Source organism: Periophthalmus magnuspinnatus, chromosome 14, assembly GCF_009829125.3.
Source record: "Periophthalmus magnuspinnatus isolate fPerMag1 chromosome 14, fPerMag1.2.pri, whole genome shotgun sequence".
In the NCBI taxonomy this organism is placed as follows: Eukaryota; Metazoa; Chordata; class Actinopteri; order Gobiiformes; family Gobiidae; genus Periophthalmus; species Periophthalmus magnuspinnatus.
The window spans coordinates 493151-512412 of NC_047139.1; the positions used below are offsets into that span (position 1 = coordinate 493151).

The following is a 19262-nucleotide window of genomic DNA, read 5'->3' on the forward strand; positions in this document are numbered from 1 at the left end:
TAAACAATTTGTATCAGCATCAGCCATGAAAGAAAACATATCCATCAATCTGTTGTGATAAACAAATGTCCTGTATATAATCCACTTATTAAAGTGCACTCATGTTTATCACAACAAGTCGGTAAGAAAAACAAAATCTTTATTTTGTGCTTTTTGCTGTTGTTCTCTCTTGTTCTGTCGTTGCACTGTGGTGTCATATTTGATCATATTATTAGCTCTATAAAAAGACCCATCAAGTGACCCCAGCCCCACACAAATAAGCCCAAGAAAGAAGCAACAAGTAGAACATTGTGTGTTGCTGTTGATTAGACACTAGAGAGATGAAAAAAACATTATTTTAAATACAGTCATGTTGTGCACAGGGCACATATGAAACAGATGTTTGTTGACTGTTTTGCCCTAACCTTATGTCTCTGTTGCACCAAACCCCGACACCTCCTGCCCTCACACAGGCAGCAGCATCGAGGGAAAGAGGAGCCGCGTGTGCGTCTTCTACAAACTTATCAGATTCTGCAGCGCTCTCAAAACATCTCTAATCACTAGGTAGAACTCATATTCATTTATGCACCAGGAGCCATCTGTGATTAAGGGTTTGACATACAGGTTAAAATAATAATAATAATAATAATAATAATAATAATAACAGTAATAAAAATAATGAATATAATATAATTATTTAATTAGCATTACTTTCTTAATACATAATCAGATCAAGATTATTTTTATATAAACGTATTTTACTTTAGATTTAGTGTCCAACTTAAACAACTTAAAAAGTACAATGAACTGAACCATTTTCCCACAGAGAAGCACTGGATACAGAAAACTGCTCTGAAATGATGGTAAAAGTAAATAAAAACAGTTAAAAACAGTGATATTTGTAAAGCTCTAAAGCCACACTCTCACTCACAGACGCACACACAGTGGTGTAGTACCATGAGTCCTGCAGCGGATCTCTCAGACTGGAGTCAGTCTAGGGCCGCCTGATCTCCCATAATGCACTGCTTTAAAACACTTCTCCACAAATGACCTCACTGGTCGCTGCCATGTTGTGTCTGATGTCAATAACAACATGAGTCTAAATGATGCCTTGAGGGACCTGCGGCCCTCAGAGTTTCACCTTTGTTTTGCAACAACACTTGGACTTTGGGACTTCAAACTTTCATTGGTCTGTGTGATCTTGATGTACTGAAGGCCTGATGTGCACACTGGGGCCACACTGAGGATGGACTTAAGAGCAGGTTCAAAGACCCCAAGACTGCCAAGGAGTTTGTTCTGAAGGAAAAAAAAGAGTGCATGACTGTGGTGAAACGACTGTTATTGCAGCACTTAAGACTGTTCCAGTGAACCTTATTTTTCCCTTTGCAGTCAGATATCACAGTCTGACCAGGTAATATTTTATTGTTCATCCATGCGCCTTCTAGTGGTGAAAACAATGTTACTTTTACCTTCAGTAGCCCAGGTGAATAAGTTTTGTTGTTACTAAACAATGTGCATATTTTTTAAGTAATCTCCATAGATTCTTGTGTGGGATGATTTTAGATTTTTACATTTTAGATGGAGTGTGATGTGAACTTTAGAAACCAGAAGTTTGATGTCTCTTGAGACTAGTTTTGATTTATCAGTGTTAATTTTGATTTCCTGGGGTGTGGTTTTTTCCCCATAGTGTGTTATTGGAAAGCAGGCTCAGGTCAGGTTCTTTTAGTTTATATATAAATTATATTAAATATTTAGTATATATTAATTAAATATTTAGTCCCCATCGAAGACTGTCCAGGCCTCCTCAGAGGAGGTGCACTCAGTGTCACTCACATTTTAACAGTAATAGTAGAGTAGGCCATTTTAATACACAGGGATGTGTAATATGTGGAAACTAAGACCTTGAGGGACAAATATGGCTGTTATGTCATCACTCAAAGCAAATTATTTAATAGGCCTGTTATTTTTATTTTTTTGTTATTTTTATGTCTATGCCCCTAATTGGGACAAAGGCAATTGTCTCTTCTCATTTTTACCAGACCTCGACTCACATGAGCTAATATTGGCTGAGGACCTGAACTGCACCTTAAACCTGCCCTGGACTGTTCTAGCCCTAAATTTATGAAAATCAGCTCGATGTATTTATGAGTCTCTTCAAGTTTACGGTGTGATGGACCCGTGGAAATTCAACCATCCAACATCTAAACACTTCTTCTTTTCCCCAGTGCACCAAAGCTATTCAAGAAATGATTCCTTTTAAATGACCAAAAACTATTCCCTTGGTTACCCAGACATGACAGTATGTGATATCTGATCACGCACCAGTGATTTTAAAACTGATCTTTCCAGAGAATGTGGCCTCACCCTTTTCCAGGGGGTTAAACTCCAGATTATTATCCAATCAAAAGTTTGTTAAATTGCACAGAGCTGTTTATTATTTTAGCACTGTACCTTGTAGAAAACGGACTAGACTCAAAAGCTGAAATATGTGGACACCCCTCCTCATCAGCACACAGCCGCTGCCCCGGAAACGTCTGAAGGTGCTCCAGCTCCCCAGGGACTCTTTTGGGATGAGGCTGTAATAACACGACTGTGGCTGGGACGTGGTGCGCTCAACAGTTCACTGCGTCTGACAGAGAAGAACGGGACGGGTCTGTGTGAGGCGGGAGGGGGAGGACACAGGGGAACATGTTACGATGTCGGGACAATAACATGGACCGGGCAGTGTTGAAGAAGAGGCTGAGGGTTTCAGGGATGAAGGAATTCACTGTGAGAAACGTCCTGGGCTGTGGTGGTACAGGTCAAGTCGAGGAAATTGTACGATTTTTAAAGCAGACAGGTGTTTTTAACAGGAAATACACCGTTTGACCTACAAGACAGTAGATGGCGATGATGCTCCTTTAAGATGGAAGGGACTCTTTTGACCAGAACACCTCATGCTGCGTTCACACCAGGACATGAAGGATGCACTGGACGCCTCTAGTTGGACGCCTTTGCATTTGAGGGCAGACGCCTCCGACACGCATCTTGGACGCTCTGGACGTGGGTCATTTGGACGCGTGTCCACTATAGACTTTGCTGCCCGACGAAGGGTACTCCTCCACCGTGTAGGCGCCTTCGTGCTGAAATGTGACACAGAGCGTACTTCAGTCTGTCTGTCAGTTGAGTATTTGTCTGAATAAGTGTCCATTCTCCCCCCTCAGGCGTCTGCTCGTCGCTCCCTAAAGACAAGTGTGAGGGATAATTCACTAAAACACAAGTGTGAGGGATAATTCACTAAAACACAAGTGTGAGGGATAATTCACTAAAACACAAGTGTGAGGGATAATTCACTAAAACACAAGTGTGAGGGATAATTCACTAAAACACAAGTGTGAGGGATAATTCGCTAAAACACAAGTGTGAGGGATAATTCGCTAAAACACAAGTGTGAGGGATAATTCGCTAAAACACAAGTGTGAGGGATAATTCACTAAAACACAAGTGTGAGGGATAATTCACTAAAACACAAGTGTGAGGGATAATTCACTAAAACACAAGTGTGAGGGATAATTCACTAAAACACAAGTGTGAGAGATAATTCCGCTCACGTTTGCTCAGTTACACACAGATTAAACACAAATGAACAGGACGTCACTGAGAGTCGCATCATTCAGATCTTTACTCACATTTTAACAGTTTCATGTCGCTCTGTTGTGATGTAAACCAGTACAAACATTTGAACGTGTGTTTTCCGTAGCGTGCTCCATTTTCCTCTCTTTTTTGCGTAGGCGAGGTGCATGATGGGAATAGCAGTGCGTGAAGTCTGCTCGGACGCTTCAGCTACGGTCGATCTCCATGGAAACGCAGGGCACATTTTTGGCCACATTTGTCAGGTGCGCGAAATGGGACAGGTTTTGTCACGCCCGAAGTTACGTAAGCCCTTAAATGCACCGTTCAAATGCTGCATTTAAGGGCACTTTGGCGAATTGGGATACGGTCAAGAGGTAAGTAATAATTCAACAGTTGAATTCCAAGCACGTGGCCAGTGCACTTATACTCACTTCTTTTCGTCACAGGCCACTCCAGGACCCCATTTCAATTAATCAACATTTAAAAACTTTGTCTTTTTCACCTGTTTGCTTCCAGATTAGGTCTATGGACTTGCTACATTAAAATAACTGTACAAGTGATGCAGAAATAGCTCTGTTCAAAGGTGACTCCACTCTATACTGCCCCCCTGTGGTGCAGTTACAGTCAGAGTAAATAGAAGAAGCTGCAGGTTTCATATAATGATGCAGTTTGTATTTTACTCAAAGTCCCTCGATGGACCAGGGCCAGTTTTCTGTTTGTGCAGAATAATCCTCCTACATTGAACGCCGTCATCAGAAATGTTTAATATAAATTTATGAATCGCCTCGATTCACAAAATGAAATTCTAATTTCAAATTTTATTTTAGGCATTATTAAAATTTTAATAATGCCTGAGCAGAGCAGGGTGTCATGATCCGCACTGTTCCCATTCCATGTTTTGTCTCCTGCCCTGTTCTTTCCCTTCCCCACCTGCCGGAGCTGGGCTGAGCTCCTGGCTCCTCCCGCAAGCACCTGCAGCTCATCAGCGCAATTACCTCCACCTGCTGTGGATAAGAGGAACAAGGACCAGACACTCGGGGCCAGATCGTTCGCGTGTCCACGTGAATATTCTAGCTTGTCTTGCCTTTTTGCATTTTTTGCTCTTTGTATCCTGCTCATTGGATTTTGTATGCCACCCTTCAGATCCTGCTCTCTGGACCATCCCGGCTCCTGCGCTCCCTGCTCCGCTCCAGCCCAGCTTCCCAGTCCTGGTACAGTCTCATCTTGTCTTGTTTCCTGCACCCTACGTCTCTGGACCCCGCTCCGCACCCTGCTCCCTGTCCTGGCTCTGGTCGTCCTGTCTCCGTCCCTGCGCCCCACGCTCCCGGACTCCGGCTCACGCTCTGCTCCCTGCCTCATCCCCTTTGTGCCACTCGCTTCGCCCCTGGATCATGGCCTGCACCCCGTCTCCTGTTCCCCGCCAGATCTACCTAGACTTTTGAACCCTGATTCACTACTTGTAAATAAACACTGTAAACCTTCCCTGAGTTGTGCATTGTTTGGTCCAATTTTCCAGTCATTACGACACAGGGTCAGGTTCACCTCTGACCTCTGGAGGAACAGGAGGAGCTGCTTTTATAGACTATAGACTGTTATTGTGTTTTTAAATGTTTTATATGGACCCACTGGAGCCTGAAATGACCCTTTATTGATTTAATAATAATAAATTTAAGTAAAGGGGTGCCCCAAGACTCAACTTTGGGCCTGCTACTTTTTACCATATTTATGAATTGCACTGGTGGCAATTCACCTGTACAGGTGTGTGACAGGGACATTTCACCTGTACAGGTGTGTGACAGGGACACTTCACCTGTACAGGTGTGTGACTGAGGCCCCTCCCTCTGCTCTTATAATAAAGTCAGACTGAAGCAGGAAACACTCGTTCTGGTTTTGCTCAAGGGCACGTCAACGGCTCCAAACCCTCAACAGTCTGCTCCAGCACAGGTCAGTGTTTATAGACCCTTTACTACTACTACTACTACTACTACTACTGCTACTATTACCACTACTGCTACTGCTACTACTACTACTACTATTAGTATTACTACTGCTACTACTACTACTACTCTATTGTTACTGCGAGTACTGTCCTGTCCCTGGTTCTTTTCTTACTGTTGTTTAATTCGACTAAAGTTAAATTCATTCTGTTGTTTATGTAAAAACTTATTTGGTTTAATTCAACATCAGCTTTGCTCAAACAGACGATGGACTGAAAACCACTGTTTTATTTTCACTTTCCAAGACGTCTCCTCTTTTCAGACTTTATTCATAAAATAATCTGTTTATATTTCAGATTAAGATTAATGCATTATTATTGAGTTACTGTTAATTACAAAGAAAATGGTCACGTTTAGCTCAAAGTAAAGACAGAAGTAACTAAAGCAAGAAGCATCTGCAAACTCCACAACATAATGACTCATTATGTAAAACAAAACTGGCCAAACCTGTAATACTTCATACATCGGATGATCTTGTCTCAGGCGTTTCTCCCTTTGGGTGTGTTTAAAATGTGAACTTTGAACACTAAACACAAATCTCAGTGTCACAAAGATCATGGTCTGATATTCCTCCAAATGTTTCAGCTGTAAACACGTCCTCTGCTTTGTCCTGAAGAACAGAGTCGTCTGAAACGTTCCCCAGTCAGATCCTGCTCTATTTATCCATCAGTATCACTGTGTTTGACCCCGAGGGGCAGTTTAAGCTGAGCAGGTACATCAGCTCAACAGGAAACACTCGACTCGAGTGTAACTCTTTCAGATGCCCCGATGACAGCTGGACCCTCTCCTCCTCCCCGCCTGGCCCTCCTCCTCGCCTGGCCCTCCTCGCCTGGCCCTCCTCCGCCCCCTCCCTCCTCCTCGCCTGGCCGATTTTTCTTGTTATGTCTGATTTTTCCTGTCGTTTTGTTTTTGTGTGTTGTTTGTTTTTGTGTGTATATCACGGTGGCTGAGTGGCTCATGTCTCACAGCAGAAGGTTTGGTTCGATCCCCGGGTCGCCCAGGCCTTTCTGTGTGGAGTTTTGCATGTTTCTCCCCGTGCCTGGATGGGTTTCCTCCGGGTACTACGGTTTCCCCCATCAACCAAAACATGAACGCCCTTCAGACAACTGTTGTTGTGATTTTGGGCGTTACAAAAATAAATGAATTGAATTGACTCATCAGATCAGGCCCGTCTGAGATGGGGAACAGCCCTCAGGACATTTGTGTCCATCCTCTGTGTCCTGCAGTATCACAGCAGCCTCCAGGGGGCGCCAGGTGAGCTCTGGTGACACAACAGGAAAGCTTCTTCTAAGCCTCTCTCTGTTGTTTCGGTCGGTGATGAGACGAGACGTTCAGAGAGTTTAGTCTGGAACATCTTCTGCCATATTTGCTCTAAAAACACTGGAGCAATTAAGAGCTAGCTGGTTAGCATAGCTAGCTTCAGGCAGGGCCGTCATGGATACAGAAAAACAAAATGCTCAAATCACACAATCCAATAGTTCTTAACCTCTGACCTTTGACCTTTTCTTCTTAACCTCTGAACCTCGGGTTTTTGCCTCTGTGACTGCCCGAGCTGCAGCACGCTTGGCCCACTGGTACTCATCAGCTGCCTCAGGAGTCCCGCGAGCCAACAAGGCTCGATAGGACTCCTTCAGCTTGACGGCATCCCTTACTTCCGGTGTCCACCACCGGGTTCAGGGGTTGCTGCCGCAACAAGCACCGCAGACCTTATGACCACAGCTACGAGCAGCCGCATCGACAATAGAGGTGGAGAACATGGCCCACTCAGAGTCCATGTCCCCAGACTCCCCCGGGATCAAGGAGAAGCTCTCCCGGAGGTGGGAGTTGAAGACCCCTCTGACAGAGGGTCCGCCAGACGTTCCCAGCAGACCCTCACGATGCGCTTGGGCCTGCCAGGTCTGTCCGGCTTCCTCCTCCGCCAGCGGATCCAACTCACCACCAGGTGGTGATCAGTTGACAGCTCAGCCCCTCTCTTCACCCGAGTGTCCAAGACACACGGTCGGAGGTCAGATGACACGACAACAAAGTCGATCATTGATCTCCGACCTAGAGTGTCCTGGTGCCACATGCACCGATGGACACCCTTGTGCTCGAACATGGTGTTTGTTATGGACAAACTGTGACTAGCACAGAAGTCCAATAACAAAACACCACTCGGGTTCAGATCAGGGAGGCCATTCTTCCCAATCACGCCCCTCCAAGTGTCACTGTCGTTACCCACATGGGCGTTGAAGTCCCCCAGGAGAACAACGGAGTCCCCGGTTGGTGCACTGTCTAGTACCCCTCCCAGAGACTCCAAGAAGGCCGGGTACTCTGCACTGCTGTTTGGCCCATAGGCCGACACAACAGTGAGAGACCTGTCCCCGACCCGAAGGGGCAGGGACGTGACCCTCTCGTTCACTGGGGTGAACTCCAACAAGTTTTTACTGTCATCATGGTAACATTGAATAACCAGCCTTTTCCTAAGACCGTGTTGGACATTAGTCACCACCAAACAGTCTCTGGTCACAGCACTAACATGTTCTTCTAGTCCAGTCTCACCACATCCTCCTGAAGCCTTACAAAATAAAAGCTCTTCACCTCTTTCCTGTCACAATAAGAGTTTTCACTTTGAAAAGACTTTAGTTTGATAGTAACTATTGTTGGTTTGTTTCAGACATGTCCTCCACCAGTGAAAGGAGCTCTGAGGAAACGTTCCTATGCTCCATCTGTCTGGAGGTGTTCTCTGAGCCAGTGTCCACTCCATGTGGACACAACTTCTGCCGACGCTGCATCTCTCAGGCCTGGGACACTGATGGGCCCTGCACATGTCCTCTGTGTAACGAGGTGTTCCACAGCAGACCACAGCTCAAGGTCAACACGCTCCTGAAGGAGGTGGCCTCAGGGTCTCACCTGGAGAAGAACGAGAGCAGATCTATGGAGGACATGCCTGACTTTAAAGAGGTCCAGTGTGACGTGTGCTCTGAGCCCAAGCTGAAGGCCCTCAAGTCCTGCCTAGTGTGTCTGTCCTCCTTCTGTGAGAGCCACCTCCAGCCTCATCTCACAGTCTCTGGGCTGAAAAGACACCAGCTGATGGAGCCTGTGGAGAACCTGGAAGACATGATGTGTCCCACACACCAGCGCCACCTGGAGCTCTTCTGTGCCACTGATGAGAAGAGCATTTGTGTGATGTGCTCTCTTCTAGAGCACAAGAACCATGAGTTTTTGTCTCTGGAGGAGGCGTGGAAGCGCAGGAGGTCCTCTCTGTTGAAGACTCAGGCTCAGAGCCAGCACATGGTGGAGCAGAGGAGGCAGAAGATCCAGGAGATCCAGAGCCTCCTGGAGCTGAGTGAGACAGAGGCCCTCAGAGAGAGGACTGTGGGGCTGCAGGCCTTCACTGCTCTCATGCAGTCTGTTCAGAGGCGTATGGACCTCTTCTTAGAGGAGCTCCAGGAGAAGCAGAGCCGGAGCCACAGACGAGCCCAGGATCTGGTGCAGCGGCTGGAGCAGGAGATCTGTGATCTGGAGCAGAGCGGCGCTGAGGCCAAACGTCTCTCACGCTCTCTTGACCCCCTTCACTTTCTACAGCGTTGCCCTGCACTCACGCCCCCTGCTGGGCTTAAGAAGTGGAGCAGCGTGAGCTTTGAACTGGAGACGTATGAGGACATCGTGACCCGGGCTCTGTCTGAGCTGGAGAACAGTCTCTCTCAGGACTTTAAAGAACTGCCTTTAAGATTAGAACTCCTCAGAGTGCGGCAGTGTGCGGTGGAGGTGACTCTGGATCCAGACACGGCTCATCCTCGACTCGCTCTGTCTGAAGATCTCAAACAGGTTCATCACACTGATGTGAAGAAGCAGCTCCCAGATTCTCCTCTGAGGTTTGATACATGTGTTTCGGTTTTAGGAAAACAGAGTTTCTCTTCAGGCAGGTTTTACTTTGAGGTTCAGGTCAAAGGGAAAACAGAGTGGGATTTAGGAGTGACCCAAGAGTCCATCAACAGGAAGGGAAAGATCAGTCTAACACCTGAACATGGACTGTGGAGCATCACCTTAAGAAACAAAAATGAGTACATCGCTTGTTCTTCTCCTCCTGTCCCTCTGTCTCCTCAGAGAGCTCCTCAGAAGGTGGGGGTGTTTGTGGACTATGGAAAGGGTCTGGTCTCCTTTTATGATGCACATTCTGCAGATCTCCTCTTCTCCTTCACAAACTGCTGCTTCAGGAAGAATCTGTTTCCATATTTCAGTCCCAGTTTAAATGACGGAGGATCAAACTCTGCTCCTCTGGTCCTCACTGCAGTGGAGACATTGAGCAGTGACAAAGTACAAAAGTAAAAGTACCGCACTTAAAGAGGAGTATTACACTTCTATGGGCATTAACTGTTAACCAGTGGAGGAAGAAGTACTCAGTTTAGTTACTCAAGTAAAAGTATTAAAGTACCTGTTTATAAATGTACTTAAAGAGTGAAAAGGTATATCAAAAGTACTTCTTGCAGATTCTGATCTAATAAAGCTTCAAATGCTGTGATTTTGATAAAGATTTGTGCTGAATTTTTCAACAATTAACTTGATTTTACATAATACCTCCTCTTTAAATATAATTTTGAGGTATCTGTACTTTATTTATGTACATTTACTGTGTATACTTTTTACTCTATATTTTGAAGTGCACTGAAAAGTACCAAGTTCGTCTCCTTATAGCAGAGGTGTCCAAACTTTTTTCATCGAGGGCCACATCTCAAAACATATTCGAAGCGGAGGGCCACAGACCAGTGATCAATGCAGTGCGGTGCTTTTTACACAGCTTTGACCGAGCCGCTGTGTATTCATAAAGCTTGAAACACATTCATTTTAGATCTGTATCACAATGCAATGTGATGTTTGAGGTGATAGTGGCAGAAATAATTAAATTTGCTGTTAAAAGTACTGCTTATGATCAATTGGGCCAGTTCAGCAGGAGGCTTGAGGGCCAAGAAAAACTGGTCCAAGGGCCGCATTTGGCCCCCGGGCCTTAGTTTGGACACCCCTGCCTTATAGTTTGGAACCTGAGTTATTTTAAGGACAATAAGAATTGACAGTGAGCTGGTAAAGTTCATCTGAATCTCTACAGTGATGTAAATAAACACTTGTGTGTCAACTCTGAACGGTGTGTTTGAGTGTATTCATGTGTCGTAAACTTGTGCTGTTCACACACGTTTAATGTTCACTCTGAAAATCTTTAGTTTATGTGAAGGTCGAGTACTGTCATCTAGTGGATGATTTTGGTTTAGTTTTTGTTTTGTGCCACATGGGTCTTTTAAATATGACGATGTATTAGGGTCATTTATAGATGAAGAAACTACTGAAGAGCAGATTTATGAGTTTAAACGAACAAATTTGAGACTTTGAACCAGCAAATGAGTTGAGATTATCTAGAATGTGTACGGGGACAAGTGCAGCTTAACCTTCTCATTTCCAAACTGTGTCCTGGTGAGTCTGTAGATTTGACTCTGTCCCATTTGACTCATGTTTGTGCTTATGTCAATTACCACAATAAGATCCACACAATCTTAAGAGTTTGGACCAAATAGTGTCAATCATGTGTCTGTCTGGGGTGTGGGACGGGGACTGACAGAAAAACAAGCAAATTCAAGAAAAATGAAGCAAAATTGTGTTTTATGGCAAATTTGTTACTTTTATCTCACAGATTTGTGTGATTAAATTTGAAAATGTCCTATCCATTTTTTTCCCCGTCATTGATAAACACCTTCAAAGTTTGCAAATATTGTGACTTTCTGGTGGGCGGGGCTGAAGATGTACTCAAAAAGAGAAGTAGTGTGCATCTCAACAAGCGTAAACCAGAACGTTTAGCTTTTTTGTTTTTAAACATTGAGGATGCAGAAGAAATGACAGGTTCTGTTGGATTGGGTTTGGGAACTGTCGTCTCTCCTGTCAGTGACTCTTTGGGGCCGTTACAGCAACTTTAATAAATGAACACTCCGGCCGATGGAGCAGGCTTGAGCGAGAGGTTGAGTGTTACGGACTAGATATAGTCAGCCTCATCACCATGCACAGCTTGGGCTCTGGAACCTAAATTCTAGAGAAGGGCTGGACTTAAGAGGGGCATTGCCTGCGGGAAGAGGTGGCGAGCTGGTGTGGGCTTATTGCTCCACAACTCAACAGCATCATGTTGGAGTTTACCCCGGTTAAGGATAGGGTCGCATCCCTGCGCCTTCGGGTCGGGGACAGGTCTCTCACTGTTGTGTCGGCCTACAGGCCAAACAGCCTTGGGAGTCCCTGGGCGGTGCACCAACTGGGGACTCCATTGTTCTTCCAGGGAACTTCAACTCCCACATGGGGAACAACAGTGACACTTGGAGGGAGGTGATCGGGAAAAACGACGATCTGAACTCGTTCTGTTATTGGACTTCTGTGCTAGTCAATTTATCCATAATGAACACCATGTTTGAACACAAGTTCCATCAGTGAACGTGGCACCAGGACACTCTAGGTCAGAGGTTGATGATCAACTTTGTTGTCGTGTCATCTGACCTCCAGCCACATGTCTTGGACATTCCGGTGAAGAGAGGGGAAGAGCTTTAATCTGGTGGTAAGTTGGATTCGCTGGAGGAGGAAGAAGCCAGACAGATCTGGCAACCCCAAGTGTATCGTGAGGTCTGTTTTCCGGACCAAGACAATGGGTGAAGCATACGGACTGGAGCTCTCTCTAATGTCTTGTGCTTCCAACAGCTTATTTATATGGCCTTTAACCAATTCATATTCCGATGAAGGAATACGGCGGTACTGCTGCCGGACTGGGACATTGTCCAGAAGGGGGATGTCATGAGTGATCAGGTTGGTACAACCCAAATCCTGATCATGTGCAGCAAAAATATGGACATAGTTCCCATGTAATGACCGCACCTACTCCTGCTCTTCCGTGTACAGGGGGGATAGGTGAATTGCTGCAATGGGGTCCACAGCTGTGGCAGCAGCAGTTTGGGAGAACACACTCGCAGAAATGGGGGGAAGCTCTGTCACTCCTGCTGGGAGACTCACCACATTGACATTGTCCAGTATTCCTACAAGGGTACGTGGATATAGCAGCACATGTCACCCACATTGACAATCAGCACATAGGTAGTACCTCGGATCACCTGAACCAGAGCCGGTGATGCCAGCAAACCTGCTGCCAAACCAGTATTTAAGGCTTCAAACAAAACCGTGATCCTCGAGTACTGCTCTGAACAGGTTGCAGAAACAATTTTCGTGGCATCCCCGGAATGCGGACAACCCTCTGACCCCACATCCTCATATATCAGCAGCATGACATTTTTGTAGGGTGTCCAACAATGTAGGGGACGCCCCAACGGGCGCAGTGTTAAACAATGCTGAAGAGTTCTTCGTAGCATTTGCACAGAACATTCATGCCTAGAACTCCAGCAACCTCAGAAGGCTCGGTTCTGGAAGGGTCTTTAACAACCAACATGCCGCCGGGGGCATCACCTTACCACAAAGCTCCATAGTTAACTCCAAGTAGCCGATATAAGGGACAGCAAGGCCATTGGCTGCTCGTAGCTGTAACTAATGACAGGCTTTTAAGTGCTTTTCCCCCCACGGCTCTAAGTTCATGCAGAAGACGGTCTCTGAAATAGCTGACACCATGGACCCGGTGTCAACTAGACATGGCACCTTTACACCGGCCATATCTACCTCAACGTATGGGCATGATGCAATCAATTTTGGAGCATCCGTCATACCCTGCAGGACATTGGTTGAGCCTAAGAATTCCCCAACCGAGCCTGGGCCCTGCAACATGGTGGGCATTCGTTTTCCAGCTGTTCAGCCAATTGACGCTGTGCCAGAAAGGGAGACTGAGTGGGGGACATCACAGTCTCCATCACAGTCTCTCGCTATATGGCCAGGCTGCTGGCAACGGTTACAAATGAGGAAGCCACGACAGGGAGAATGACTACATTGTTGGACTGTCTGCATTCTGGAGGAAAGCAATACTCCCTGTGAGGAGATTGAGCTGCTCCTGTTGCTTTTTCAACAGCTCCTTCATTTCACTTACCTCAGCCCAGTGGGGCTCATCTCCCTCTGTTGATCACCATGCATGACATACTGTTGTCCCACTAAGGGCACCGAGTTGCTCCGACCTCGCATACCAGCTGGCACACCCTCCAGTTCCCACCTGATTGCTTCTCCCCTGACCTCAAGCAGCCCTGCCCCTGGATTCTGGTGCACATACTGTTTAAGGTCACATCGTAGGAAACCATTAAGAACATGTTCAATAAATTGACCTCACAGTAACTCTTCAGCATTAGGAATATTACCAGGAGCCTGCTGCTTAAATCTTTCCATCAAGGTCATTAATGCAAGCAAGAACTCCTGGAGTGTCTACCCCTCTTCCTGTCTCCAAGAGAAAAAAGCTTCCTGCAAGGCGACCTATGACTCGACACATGCATAAAGATCGTTGAGAATAGAGGTTATTTTGTTTGGGTCCTCTTGCTCTTCATCGGAGCGAAATTTGATTTCTTCCCTAGCTTCTCCCATACCAAACAATAGCCTGGTCAGCTGGTGACAAGTGCCACTCCCTCCTATAGGCCTGCGCCTCCTCGACCCACTCGCACACCCCTTGAACATGGAGCATTTACGACAGAGGGCATGGAGGCTGCTGAGGTGGGAGCAGCGGACAATAAAAAAAGTAGCAGTAGGCAAGAGAAAAGTGTTCATCTGCCATGAGGTGCAGATGAACACAGAAGTTGTCATGATCCATGGTATTTCTGCTCCCTGTTTTGCCTCCTGTCTTGCTCCTTCCCCTTCCACACCTGCCTGAGCCGGAGCTGGGCAGAGCTCCTGGCTCCTCCCGCACGCACCTGGAACTCATCAGCGCAATCACCACCACCTGCCATGGGATAAGAGGAGCCAGGACCAGAAACTCGAGGCCAGATCGTCCACGTGATTATCTTGCTTGTCCTTGCTTTCTGTATTTTTCTCGCTGTTCCTTGCTTATTGGATTTTTGTGCTACCCTCCAGATCCTGCTCCCTGGACCGTCCCAGCTCCCTCGCTCCCAGCTCTGCTCCGACACTGCTTCCCAGCTCTGGTACTGTCTCGCCTTGTCTCTGCACTCCACGTCACTGGACCCTGCCTTGCACCCTGCTCCTCGTTCTGGCTCTGCTCGCCTTGTCTCCGTCCCTACACTCCACGACCCCAGACCCAGGCTCGCACTCCGCTCCCTGCCCCGGTGCTGCCTGCACCGTCGTCTCCGCTGTGTTCCACATTCCGCCCCTCGACCCTGGCCTGCACCTTGCCCACCGCTCATCGCCAGATCTACCCTCATTACTGTACTATTTATCACTTACTGGAAATAAACACTGTAAACTTCAATTCAAATCAATTCATTTTTTATTTTTGTAACGCCCAAAATCACAACAACAGTTGTCTCGAAGGGCGTTCATGTTTTGGTTGATGGGGGAAACCGGAGTACCCGGAGGAAACCCATCCAGACACGGGGAGAAACATGAAAAAACTCCACACAGAAAGGCCTGGGCGACCCGGGGATCCAACCAAACCTTCTGCTGTGAGGCATGAGCCACTCAGCCACCGAGATATACACACAAAAACAAAACAACAGGAAAAATCAGACAAAAGAAAAATCGGCCAGGCGAGGAGGAGGAAGACCAGGCGAGGAGGAGGAAGACCAGGCGAGGAGGAGGAAGACCAGGCGAGGAGGAGGAGAGCCAGGCGAGGAGGAGTAGAGGGTCCAGCTGTCATCGGGGCTTCTGAAAGAGATACACTCCACAGGGGGAGTGGGAAGGGGGACAACATGTGAATAGCATTGCTGATGAGAAAATAGGACAAAGCAGAGGATAGTGCTCAGGTTGCCATATTTCCCCCAGCTAGTTACTCCTACTGCAGCCTGTCTTATCCCGGGTTTTAATGTCCCTAACTCCCTCACTATGTAACCTGGTCTATACCGAAGAGGAAGGTTTAAGTCTGGTCTTAAATACAGAGACTGTTTTCAGATTTCAGATTAGTTTCAATAGGACTGGATCCTATCCTTACAAGGAATGTGAACTAGATGTCTCTGATTGGACAGTCTGTCCTTCTGTTAATCAGTCTACGTGGTGTAACTGTAGATATAGCTCCATCACAGGGACTCAGCATGATATTATCTTTATCATGACTGTATGTCCTGAGACAGCAGAGGCCCTGTGTGTCCTAGCTCTTGGTGATAACAGCTCTGGGGGAAGGCAGGGAAGGGCGAGGTTTAGGTGAGGGACCAGGTGAGGGCCAAGGAGGTGGGTACGGGACGGGTAGTATAGTTGATGCCAGAACTCTTGATTGCACTATATTAGGTGTGAGGGGAGCCATCTTAATTCCTGATCTGATGAGACTTTCTAGATGATTGGGAAGGGCCATAGGTGAAGGTGGGGAGGAAAAGGAGAGTGAGGAGTCCCTCGATGGAGTAGATGTAGCAAAGGGGACCCAGGGCTGGTCTGTGGGCAGGGGAGGTGATGGGGGTGCTGCTGGGGCTGAAACCTCTGTTGGGGCTGTCACAGACAGGTTCAAGGCCTGTGATGTGGGCCCTGAGGGAAGTGACGCTGGAGATGCATCCTTCACTTGGGAGAGTGGTGATGCTGCTGACTTGTTCTCTTGGGGAGGTGGTGGTGCTGCTAAATCCTTTGCTGGGAGAGATGGTTGTGGTGCTGGTGGTGACTCCTTCGCTGGGGGAGGTGGTGGTTGTAGTTGTGGTGCTGCTGACATTTAGCGTATCTCTGACCTTGACGTTTGGCACAGATCGCCTGTCTGCCGCCGCTCTTTTGCCAACTTCATTGCTCTTGTTTTGCGACAAAAATCCATTTTCCGTTTGTATATTTACATCAACATCAGTCTGTGACAGTGATAAAAATCTGTAAGTAGTATTTTGGGTGATGTAACTATATTAGCATTTTCTCTTATCACTTGTTGCGTTGGCTTGAAATTCTTGTCTTTACAAAGTTTTGGAAAAGACACCGTATCACTCAGGTTTAAGTTGAAAGTAGCAGATTTTTCACTCTCTTCTCTGAAAGTAACTGTGGGCTGCTGACCACTGGAGGTCACAGGGAGCGTCTGGTGAAGTCCTTTTTCAGATTCTAAAACAAATAACCTGCTTGTAGCTCAATAATTTGTTGTTGATAGTTCCGACAGCGTTCGCAGAAAGAATTCCTTTGGTTTTTTCCCCTGGACATGTCGCTGGCTCATCAGAAATTTGGTTAAAAATGTAAAAATGGCTTAAAAGTCGTGGTTTACTTAAAAGACGATCACTAACTAAACAAATCTTCCAGCACTGGAAGAGGTAAAATGATTAAAAAAGTAAGTTAAAAAGGAAGCAGCAGGAGCAAGCTAGGATTACGTCTGCACTCTTCAGAAGCAGGAAGCGAAAAAAGATGGCGGAGTGAGAGGCGGTGCTTTCATCAGGTTCAAACATATTTTTGCCAATTTGTCAACCCAGTCGTACTGCAATAGCCTTATTTTTATTTGCAAAACTTAATCATGTTTTTGTGTAACTTATTTTTCAACTTAAGTTACAGTTTTTGTCTTTTTCTCTTGGAAACTGCCTGCTAGCTTAGCATGGGTCACGATCACGACCTCACGGCTCTCCTTGAAGATGAAGATGTTATTGAGGAGATTCAAGTGGAAGAGACTACGTCCAATGAAGACACTTTATCCAAGGTGAATAAAGTCAACTGGGACCGCACACCGATCAAGAATAAAAGATCCAAAAGGAGCAGCATACAAGATGATAACCCCGCAAAAGAAGACACGTCGGAGTCAACACTCCGGGCGGTACAGGCGCTGACTCAGAAAATGGAGTCAGGGGCTAGTTTGATGACTCATTCCTGCACATCCTTCCTGTTATATTTGTACACTTGAACCTTTTGACTGACTTTATATTCTTTCATTATTGTCGTTTAATGCAAGGACATGGAAAAACAACACAAAACGTAAGGCTTTTTTTTGTAAAGAGCAGAAGGAACATTGTGTTTTTTTGCAAGAGACTCATTCTGAAAACGACTGTTTATTTCAGTCACGTCTCATTCATCTGGGGACATGATTTTATGTTATAGGTTTCAAGGTTCAGTATTGGATCATAAAAGTGACAGATGGACATTGGCTCATGGTTGTGGTAGAAATGGGGAAAGTTAAATTGATCTTACTATGTGTTTACTGTTTTAAATACAAAGCTCTCGAGACATTTTACACAGATGTGCAGGCTGGTATATTCTTGTGATGAGGTTATTTTAGGTGGGACTTTAATTTGGTTCCAGAAGCAGTGGACAGCCTTCCCTCTAGAGGGCAGTAGAAGTCCTTTGATGACACTTTCACTGCTCTGGTCTCTCACACAAATCTAGTTGACTAGAAGAAACATAGATAAAGGACAATACACCTGGTTTAATGCAACAACGGTCAATGCTCGAGGCTGAACGACTGGATCATTCTTTACAAATGAGCTGGTAATCCATGATACACTGCCTGGCTAAAAAAAAAAAAAGATGTCTTCACTCCACAACAATTTGAATGACTGGACGACTGAGAGATTACACAAACATTAAAGAATAATCAAAATTTTCAAGATGAGTTTGAGTTTTTGGAAAAGAATTTAAGATGAGTTAATTTGCAGATGATACAACAGTGTTTTTAAAAGACAGATCTATGGTCAGCGCTGCATTAAAACTGATCTGTGGCACCGTCCGGACGGACCAAAGATGCAGACTCGAAAAACAGTTCAGAGTTTATTTACAATATAAATGTGAAAGATGGTTAGTGGAGCAGGTGGCGAAGGGCTGGGTCGGCGGGTGACACTCTGGCACGGGACAAGATGAGCTGGATCAGGGGCAGCAGTGCACGGGTCGTCCAGGGGGCAAGATCTGACAAAAAACAAAGTCCGAGAGCACGAGAAGAAAAATACTAGTGATGTGTGCTCCATGTTGAGGCTTTGAAGCGTGTGTCCAATAGGGGAGGGGACATTTCCGCAATGCGAATGTCGAGGTTTGCTTCCTTTAGGGGAGGAGCTGAAAATGATGACATCCAAAGCCTTGCTGCCCGACTGTACCACGTGACTGATTCAGAAAGTGGTTTGAATTTTGCCACGATTAACACCTGTAGCGCAGGTAACAACCTGTGGTGTCGCCTGGATGACCATGTCAGGCACAAACACAAAACGTGATAGTAGACGCAAGTAGTAGACAGAAAAATGTGTATCCAGAGCCCATGTATATGTGTGTGTATTTATGCAAGTTAGCAGTGGCCTTCTTGTGTACGCCTCATCTGTGCCCTGTGAGCGGGTGTTTTCCACACACATACACACATATACACAGTGTGTGTGTAATATATATATATATATATATATATATATACACACCTCCAATCCAACTTTATTTCTAAGGCACTTTAAAAACAACAGAGTTGACCAGAGTGCAGTACACCAGACATTTTAAAAACACAGATAAATAACAGACATACAAATAAATAACTACAAACTGTACACTATAAAAGTCAACATATCAATGAAAAGCTAAAGAGAAAAAGTGCATTTTAAGAGCTGATTTAAAAGTAGAAAGTGACTCAGCCTGTCTAAGGACCTGAGTGAGCAGGAGCACAGGGTTGAAGCAGGTCAGATATTGTGGAGCGAGGCCGTGAAGGCATTTAAAGACAAACAAAAGGATTTTAAA

At 45.8% G+C, this 19262-nt stretch overlaps 1 protein-coding gene across 1 annotated transcript; it reads left to right on the forward strand.

Moving 5' to 3' along the window:
• Window positions 1-8134: 8134 nt before the first annotated feature.
• On the forward strand, window positions 8135-10011 carry LOC117381478 (E3 ubiquitin-protein ligase TRIM21-like). The gene has a single exon (XM_033978456.2). It carries the CDS (start codon window positions 8247-8249, stop codon window positions 9897-9899), a length of 1653 nt encoding a protein of 550 aa, XP_033834347.1. The 5' UTR covers window positions 8135-8246; the 3' UTR covers window positions 9900-10011.
• The last annotated feature ends 9251 nt before the right edge of the window (window positions 10012-19262 follow it).